Source organism: Octopus bimaculoides, chromosome 23, assembly GCF_001194135.2.
Source record: "Octopus bimaculoides isolate UCB-OBI-ISO-001 chromosome 23, ASM119413v2, whole genome shotgun sequence".
Lineage (NCBI taxonomy): Eukaryota > Metazoa > Mollusca > Cephalopoda > Octopoda > Octopodidae > Octopus > Octopus bimaculoides.
Window position 1 is genome coordinate 34,307,444 of NC_069003.1, and position 9,429 is coordinate 34,316,872.

Consider the following 9,429-nt stretch of genomic DNA (forward strand, 5'->3'; position numbering starts at 1 on the left):
TAACATTAATGAAGTTAATAACTTCTAATTGCCAAAATATCACATAATTCAAATATATAATTGGGTGTTTGTATGCAATAATTGATGGTTTTTATAATTAAAATGAAACTGTTTAGTGAAATTAAACAAATACTTTGTAATTAAAATTTTTTATAAGGAATTTTCATATTAAGTGAAATTAGCATTTGAGGTTGATTAAATAACTCTTCAACTGGTCATCTCCTGTCAAACCATCCAACCCATGCCAGCATGGAAAATGGACGTTAAAGGATGATGATCAGTCAAACACTGGGGTAGTGTCCACTCCCACCCCAAATTGTTGTTTCGTGTGTTTGTAAAGACTTATATTTAAAAAAAAAAAAAAAAAATCTCTTCATTTTGCAGCTGCCTCTGAGGTTTCTCAAGAATCTTCTACTACTAATCTTGGCACCCCCAGTAATACCAGTGCCGTAGCAGCAATAAGCAGTACTACTGCCACTACTACTAGCAGCAACACATCAGCTGGCGCCCCAGTCTCTCCCCCACCGCCACCCTTACCAGCTATTTCTGAAGAGACGAAACAAGAAGTGGTCATCCATGGACTCACTGAGGAGAGTTGTTCAAAGGTCATTGTGTGAGTATACTTTTCTAAGAACTGCTGTCAAATTTGAATTCTTGAATTTTGTTATTGCTGACAAGAAATCATAACCAAAAGTCTTGTTGAAGTCACCACTGTTCTTAATCAGTTTTTGTGTGTGATTAAACACTTATTTTCTAATAATGGCTACACTATCTATTCAGAGAAGGGCTTGTTAAAGCTTGATTATCAAACCATTTATAGTGTTTGATTTGTTTACCTTTTCTGCTGTGTACTAAATCCTACTTTATAGGATTTAGTACATCTTGCCATCTTGATGAAATCTTTATCTTTCATACTTCTTGTCAAACTTCCTCAAAATTGTATTATCCCCCCATTATTCCAATTTCCATTCTCTTTTAGATATTATTCTGTAAGCATCTTTTGTAAAAAAAAGAATTAATTTTATTCTCTGAGCATGGATGAACTTTATAGTTTTATATTTATTTATAAATTGTTTAAATGGTTTTCTAACTTTCCTTTTTAATCACATAAATTTTGAGGTAGTTCTAATATCTTAAGTAAAGTTGGCTTTCGGTATGGAATAAAAAAATAAAGCTTGCATCACTTTAATTACTTGATTTATTTTTTATTTGCAGATGCATTATTGATAAATGTAATTTATGTAATTTTCTGTTGCAAACAGTATTTTTAAAATTTGATATTGCATATCATTTCATAACACTTTCGCATTTCTTTAGATCAATGGTGAGCTTGTTGTCTGTACAGATTGGTTCCAACACTTTAAGTGCAGCATTGCGCTTAATCCTCCGTCTAACCCGTGAACATAAATATGCCATGATGTTTTCTGAACTTGGTGGGCCAAAACTTTTGCTCCATTTACGACAGCCAGTATTGTTCCAAGGCTTCACATCCTTGGTAACCCTCATCTTTAGACATATTCTCGAAGAGTTGTCAGCTCTTAAATACAGCATGGAGAAGGTGAGCTAGCTTTTTGATATTTGCTTCATTTCAAAAAATGGTTTTTTCCCCTGAGGAAAAAAGAAATTTTTTTTACTGTTCATTTCTCTCTTTCTCTCTCTCTGGAACAAACTGTGTACATAATATAAATTCCTTATCTGAAAAATATAGACTTGGATCTACTTCACATTTTGTCGGTTTATAATGGCTTTTTAATAATTCAAATGTAAGCTCCTATTTACAAACACGTTTGTTTTAGTCATAATATAGAACCAATTCATGGCAGTTAAACATTATTTGATGTACAATAAAACCACTGCTAATATCGTAACATCAATTTAATATTCCTTAAAAGATCAGTTAAAATAGTTTGTTTTCCTTGTAAACTTTGAGCTTAACAACGTTTTGCACGAGAAGCTACATGTTTCTGTGTTTCTCTTTGTAGGTGATAAAAATGGCATCGATGGGTGTTGGATCTCCTATCAGTGGAATAGCCCAAAGCAGTCCTGGTGCTAAAGAAATGCATTACGTATTACGAATCCTTGGCCCCGCAGCTTGTCGCTGCCCAGAAGTTTTTGTAGCCATCGCACAACAGACTCTCCGTATTGCTTTACCACCCCCATCCAAAAGAGGTGAGCAGCCTATTCTAGCTTTAGCTATTGTTTTTCTTTTTTGTTTTGTTTGTTAATTAACCTTTTAGCATTTAAACTGGCCAGATCAAGCTTCTCACACCTGCTCTACAATACCGTTCTAAAAATATACAATCATATCATTGAAATCTCAAAGCCATAAGATAATAAATATCTCATTAATTTGAAGCAATTTGAATAAATAAGGCTTATCCATAACAAAGTAATCTGAATGCTAAAGGTTTAAAAAACTTTGAGGAATGTTGCCCTGAAATAGTCTCCATGGCTTTGGACCTAAGGAAAAAAAGTAAGAAATCTAATTTTCCTCCATTTAATATGAATTTCAGATGAAGATGAAGCCAGATCAGCTGCTCTGAATACACCCCAGATGGTGAAATTTGTCCCGATACAATCGTCAACTATAACACCAGTGAAACGCGTCGTGAAACAGGTGGTAGCTGAGCTACTAAATGCATTGATTCTATGCCATTCCCAAAGTTCTTCTTCTCAGTCAGCCTCTAGCACAGAAGACCTGGACAGTAAGTAGCATTTTTTAATCTTCGTTATTCATGTGTTCAGCCATTCCTATGTGAGATGCATGCAGAACAATGACTCCATCCTGCACATATCCGGTCAGTGTCCAAACCTTGCTGACTTGTGGAGGTTTATTGAACTAATGGCACGTGTGGACTGATTTGGCTATTGGCCCTGAGTCATTCCTCTGCCTGCAAAAGTGTATTCATCTGTTTGGTGGCTAGGACAAAAGAGCTGTAGTAGATATAGCTAAAAGCAATGAGGACAGGCACTTTCAACCAAACCCTCATTGAGATTTTCAAAGTCTCAGCCAAGACCCAGTGATTCTACTTGCTGTAATCTAACTCGAATCTGAAAGGTTGAATTTACAAAGGTTTATTAGAATTTGTTACAAATTTCCAAATTCAGAATAATCCATATAGCATAGACTATACTCGACTCACACTCACGCTATTTACTCTCTCTCGCTTTCAGATTTTGTTTCCATAGAAACTTATTTGACTGAAATTATTTTGGAATTTTATTTCAGGACCAACTGGTCAGGTTCCTTCTGCCACCCAGGAATTAGCCACAGACTTGTCATCCAACAGTTTGAATGCCGAACCACCTCTGATGGAACAGAATGCGGTTAGCCTTGCTCCAATGGTAAGGAACTGATTTAACTCCTTAGTATTTAAACCGGCCATGTCTGGCCCAAATATTCTACTTGTTTTTATGGTTCAAACTGGCTAGATCCAGCTTCTCAATGCTTACCTGTCAATATCATTCTAAAAATAAACAATTACATCAAAATCTCAGTTTTGTAATAATACATGATTTTTGTCTTGCAAGTTGCTTGGTGACCCTGTCAGTGCAGGTGCCACTTAAAAAGCATCCAGTCCACACTGTAAAGTAGTTGGCGTTCGGAAGGGCATCCAGCTGTCAAAACCTTGCCAAAACTAACCTCGCCTGTGCTAGTGCCATGTAAAAAGCACTCAGTATGGGTTGTATCCTTTCAGTCGCTAAATACAGAACATGGCTCGTGAGACCTCCATTCAGGTGATTTTCCTAAGTCACCGTTTCACCTTTGTACACCAATTTGTCACAAGGTTCCCCATTAACAGCTGACTGGACTAGAGCAACATGAAATGAAGTGCTTTGCTCAAGAACACGATGTGCTGAACAGTCTGGGAATCGAACCCAAGATCTAGCGATTGTGAGTGCAACATCCTAACCACTGCACCACAAACCTTCAATAACCATATTAGTTTCAAACTGTACCGGCTGCTATTTCTAGCAGGTAGAACAGCTCTATAGATGTTCCTGCATTGTTTCAGTATAATAGAGGGACTTTAAGGTGAAATCTGTTTCACAGCTGCCATTCTGTTAAAAACATTTGTCCACCATTTAATATTCATTTAATGTTTGTAAATTTTCTTTTGTAGCCTGTTCCTGATGTCCCCGAGAAAGATGCAAGTGAACCTGGGAAAGAACAGAAACCAGTTGCTGATGACCAAGGGCAGAAGCCATTGCTTCCCAAGTCGGCCATTCTGCGCCTGTTGTCAGAAATTGTGAAATCCTACAGTGCATGCACTCAGTTGATAACAGAACACAAGTACACTGCTGGTCAAAGTGAACTTATTACTGAGGTGAGTCTTCAAACAATTGGATTTACTCAGAGATTTTATTTTACTGAAATTATTCAGGCACTGGTGGCAAATCTTCGCTATTTCTGGTCTGTTGCCTCTTTGGGATTAGACTACTGTCTTGTTGAACGCTTAATCATTTGATACAAGTGCTTAGTTCTAACAAGGTGGACGTAGACAGTTCCAAGCACCTGTTGATATAATACTTAGCTGAGGGGTTTGGTCTACTGCAACTTCAGGTTTTTGCTTTATGAGAAAACTTTGAAAGGCCATAAACTGTGTGTGTCACTGTACCAACTAGACTAACAGATGTTGTGGCCAGCATTCCTCCCTTCCGAACAGAAAACCAGTTCATTGCATGGCTTCCCGTCCACAATTGAGTGGAGGAGAGCAGTGTGAAATGAAGTGTTTGTGCTGTAGAACCCAGTGCTTTGCCAACCTGGGAATCAAAACTGACCTTGCAATTCCGAGTGCAACACCCTAACCACCAGGCTACCCACATAAGCACAGATTAACAAGTTACTAGTTAATTGGTTGGCTTAGTGAAAAAAAGTTACATGTAGTATTTAAACTGTTTAACTTACTCTCTTGTCTAACCATGAGAGACGCTGTGAATTTGTGGTCAATCCATTGGAACCCAAGACTATTGTTTCACCAAATGGAGGATAGAAATTAAATAAAATAGCTGATGAGTTGGAATTTTATTGAAGACAACGTTGATGGTTAAAATATGTGTTAACAAGTCAGGTTTCTTGTTTTTGTAATGCAAGATTTTTCTCAAATTTTATTAGCGTTTTTTTTTTTTAATTTCTTCACCCATTTGTTGACTCTTCAAAAGCTTCATTCTTGTGCATTTGTGAAGAAGAAATTTGTTTTTCCAAAACTTGGGAGACTGATTAAAAACTTTCTGTGTCTCTCTGTCTCTCTGTCTCTCCCTCTTTCTGTCTCTGTCTCTCTCTCTTTTGGAAAATTTTTCACTTGTTTAAATAATGAATTTCTAAAACTCTTTCAGAATTGCAACATGTTGGCGTTTGTTCTTGACCAGTTGTTACCCCCCTGCCAAACATCTGGAGACCGTGACTGTCCAGCATTATCAAGGGTTTTAATTGCCAGCATTGCCTCATGCAATCATTGCCCTGACGCTCAGACCCAGTTAGCTATTGAAGTAAAAGCAGCCTTGCAGAGGGCTCTGAATCTTCCTGAAAGTTCCGAGAAACACTTTCGTATTCAAGCCTTAACAGGCATTATCAGCACAATGATTGAATCTTGCCCTACACCTGGTCAGGTACCAAATCAAGTATTTAAAGGTCAGCAAAACCTCATGAATGTTGTGGTGAAGACGTTGATTAAACGAGGTTTAGTGAACGACCTTGCCCGCGTACCGCACAGCCTTGACCTCTCCAGCCCTTACATGGCATCCACCATCAATGCCACATTGAAACCTTTGGAAACATTGTCTAGAATTGTGAACCAGCCACAGGCACTTTCTACTAAATCTAGATCTAAAAACCAGGGAATTAGCCGAGAAGTAAATTCCTTTGTAGAAACACTTGCTAACAATGTGGAGGGTAAGTAGTAACCTTTGCATGTGAATACGTCTCTCTTTTGAACTCCTTATTGTGAATATTGCAACATATTTAGTTTATTTATATATATATATTTTTTTTGTGATATATATCATCATCATCATCGTTTAATGTTTTACATGCTGGCATGGGTTGGACGGTTTGACATGAAGCTGTCCAGACTCCAACTGTCTGTTGAAGTATGGTTTCTATGGCTGGATGCCCTTCCTAGCACCAATCACTTAAGTGTGGTGGGTGATTTTTACGTGCCAATGGCATGGGTGTGTTTACACCACACTGGCACAGGTGCTTTTTATGTGGCACTGGCATCTGAAAGGACAAACCTGTATGTGTAGAAGACTGATTTTTTACTTAGCTTGGTGTGTCCTATCCTGCTTTTGGTTTTTATTGGGAAAATTTAGTTCCTGTGGCTTCAACTGATTCATGCAATCATTTGGAAAGTAGATGGCAAAATTATGAAGACAATGATGATGCTGACAGCAGGCTTATGTCATATTCCTGCACCAATGTCTGGAAATTTGCATTTTTTTTTTTTTTAAAGCATTTAAGATAATTGTTTACCGATTGTAAAAGTTGATTTCAAAACAAATGGCAACACGATTTTGTTTCCTGTGATGCTAGAAAATTACTGGTTCTGTTGTCTTTTGATATTTATTTATTTATTTAGAATTTCTGACCTGCTTTCTGCATTTGATATATGGCAGTGCCAATGTCTTTTGGTTTTTCTCAATGGCTGTAATAGTGAAATAGGCTTTTTTGGTTCCCTTTTAGGAGGAGATAATCAACAAAATTCTAGTACTTTAGAATTGGAAGATGCAGCTGCAGACCAATCGGATATCATCACAGAATCAACCGTTACTGCTGCCGAGTCTGTTGATAGTGAGCTACAGGTAAATCAAATTGTGTGTGTGTGTCTTCATGAGAAGCTGATTCACTTTGTTGTAACTGCAGCTTTCTGAAGTTTGTGTATATATATATGGAGTCATAACTCACTTGAAGAACTATATATATAGTCTAGTACATGTGTTGAGTACTTTTTCTTTGTTTCTGTATGCAAACACAAAACTTGTGTGAATTATTATTAAATTACCACTGTGGAAATCAGATATATCCACTCAAAACTTCACTGCCCTTAACTACAGATAATAGTTTTGTATACGAAGCAATTCTTTATTGAAGAATATCATCTTGAAACTATTTCTAATTAAAAATGTCTAGTTTATTGAGGCAATCACTGCTTGTTGTCAGTCACAAAGTAATCAACAAAACATTGGTATATCTGGAGCAGTGAGTGAATCTATGGACCATAGCTAGCCATTTACTGTAATACCTAATGTGATAGATTTGTTCAGTGTCGACCTGGATTTAAACTGCTTTCCATGTAATTTCTCAGAAATATTTTTTAAAAAATTGAGTATATTTATGTTTAATATTTTCTCAATGTTATGTTGTTTTATATTGTCATAAGTCTCTTCCAGTCAATTTTTACAGGTCTTTCAAAATGATTTATAACACAAACAGTGAAGAATTTGTTTTTTTTTTCTTTTTCTTTTTCAATTTTTAAATAATGTAATCTTATTTTTCTTGTCTAATTATTTCCTTCTGATTTATCATTGACCAAAGTACCTTCTCTGGATCACTCTAGTATACCTGACTGTTATTATAGGTACTATCTCATCTACTTTATAAAATTAGAGCTGTTTACTGACCATTAAAAGCTTTTTGGGACTTTGATGTCTTCATTAGCAATTGCTACCTTAATGACTGTTTTAAAAAACTGTTACTATTCAGCCTTCTTAAAATTATATCACCCACGGGTGCCAGTCGTCGGATTCGGTTCGATTTCAGATTTCAAATTCCAAATTCACTTGCCTCAACAGGTCTTCGCAAGCAGGGTTTTTAGTGTCCAATGAAGTAAAGATACGGATTAGTGAGCTGGCTACACTTCTGGCAGAGATCATAGATTATGCTCTCACTTGCCTTGCCGAGTCTTCTCACGTACTGCATATATATATATATATATATATATTCACACACACACGCACAAAACTTCTTTCAGTTTCCCTGTCTCAAATTCACTCACAGGGTTTCGGTTGGCCTGAGGTCACAGTAGAAGATATTTGATCAGGTTACCAGACAGTGGGGCTGAACTCAAAACCACATGGTCACCAGTTGTTCTTGTGCCCAGTTTCTAACTAAGCTGAAACAGCAACACTAAAATTTATGCTTCAACAGCTTGCAATGTTATGCTTAATCTTTGGGTCTATGTATGTAGGTATATACATATATATCATCATTTAACGTCCATTTTTCATGCTGGCATGGGTTGGACGGTTTAACAGATGACTGGCTGAAGGGCATTTCAGGATCTATGTTTTGGCATAGTTTCTGCAACTGGATACCCTTCCTAACACCAACCACTTTACAGAGTGTACTGGGTGCTTTTACCTCGATAATATATTCATCTAACCCATGCAGTCAAGGAAAACTGTAAAAACAAATAGATTCAATGATGCAGACTTGGCCATCTGAAATCAACGTATCAAAATAGCTTTGGACAAAGGTTCTTCATGGCTGTTTGTCATGCATGTTAACAGATTAGTTATATCCTGTTTGCTTTGCTGTATGTAGTCAGTTTTAGCAATGAAGTTTCAGAGCCCACCCAAAGACATTAATATTTAGTTCTATAGATCCAATAATTTACGAAGATATTTGGTAGTTTTATTCATTGTCAGCTACATACATAAATTTACTGTAGAATTTGGAAATAATCTGTAAACATCTGTTAGATATTTTAAATAAATATTTGTTGCTCTCTCTTTCTCTTTCGCTCTCTTTCTTTCTCTTTCATGCTTTCTCTTTCTCTCTCTATCTCTCTCTCTCTCTCTCTCTCTCTCTCTCCCCTGTTGGTTTATGAAATATTGTCTTTCTTCAGGCTCACAGTAACTTAGACCATGTAATAGACGAGTTATTTCAAAGGGATTCAGGTCGCGATCCTGAACAGCAAGTCATTAGTGAAATAATCATGGAAACAGGTAAGTGTTTCTTTTTCTGCCGAGAGGGAAGTTTAGGTGAATCTTTATTTAGTCAGTGTTTTATAAAAACTCTGTGCCATTGAACAATGGCCATTTCTATGGGGTTTCCATTGTAGTCGTCGGTGGGCTGGGCTAGCGGAGGGACTTGTAATTAGGCTAGGATTAGTAATGTTGGAGCTTGGCTTATGAGACCTGTTTCTGGAGTAACCTGCCTGTCTGTTTCAGCTGAAGAACCCTTGTCGGCTCACAATGATGACGAGTCTCCAGATGTTATTATTGATGTCGATGTTGAGCAGGAAGAAATAGACAGGCATGATTCTCAGATGATAAGTCAGGAGAGTTCTGAAGGTGAGGATGCTGAAAATAATGAAGGTTAGTCAAAAGCTTGGGTTAATTGTGTTTACCTTTGTAGCACGCCCCCCCCCCCGTTCCTCCCTACTCACCCAATCAGCTTCCCCCCACTTTCCCCTCCCCTCCCACCTC

At 37.2% G+C, this 9,429-nt stretch overlaps 1 protein-coding gene across 1 annotated transcript in view; it reads left to right on the forward strand.

Annotated features, from left to right (window-relative positions):
• Positions 1 to 9,429, forward strand: part of LOC106871200 (E3 ubiquitin-protein ligase HUWE1) — an 89,516-nt gene that overhangs the window by 52,670 nt on the left and 27,417 nt on the right. The window contains exons 39-49 of the mRNA XM_052975961.1: positions 183 to 190; positions 341 to 613; positions 1,318 to 1,558; positions 1,983 to 2,169; positions 2,514 to 2,705; positions 3,230 to 3,345; positions 4,125 to 4,328; positions 5,338 to 5,893; positions 6,662 to 6,801; positions 8,847 to 8,946; positions 9,172 to 9,318. Coding sequence (XP_052831921.1) covers positions 183 to 190; positions 341 to 613; positions 1,318 to 1,558; positions 1,983 to 2,169; positions 2,514 to 2,705; positions 3,230 to 3,345; positions 4,125 to 4,328; positions 5,338 to 5,893; positions 6,662 to 6,801; positions 8,847 to 8,946; positions 9,172 to 9,318 — 2,164 coding nt within the window. The remainder of the gene's footprint in view (positions 1 to 182; positions 191 to 340; positions 614 to 1,317; positions 1,559 to 1,982; positions 2,170 to 2,513; positions 2,706 to 3,229; positions 3,346 to 4,124; positions 4,329 to 5,337; positions 5,894 to 6,661; positions 6,802 to 8,846; positions 8,947 to 9,171; positions 9,319 to 9,429) is intronic.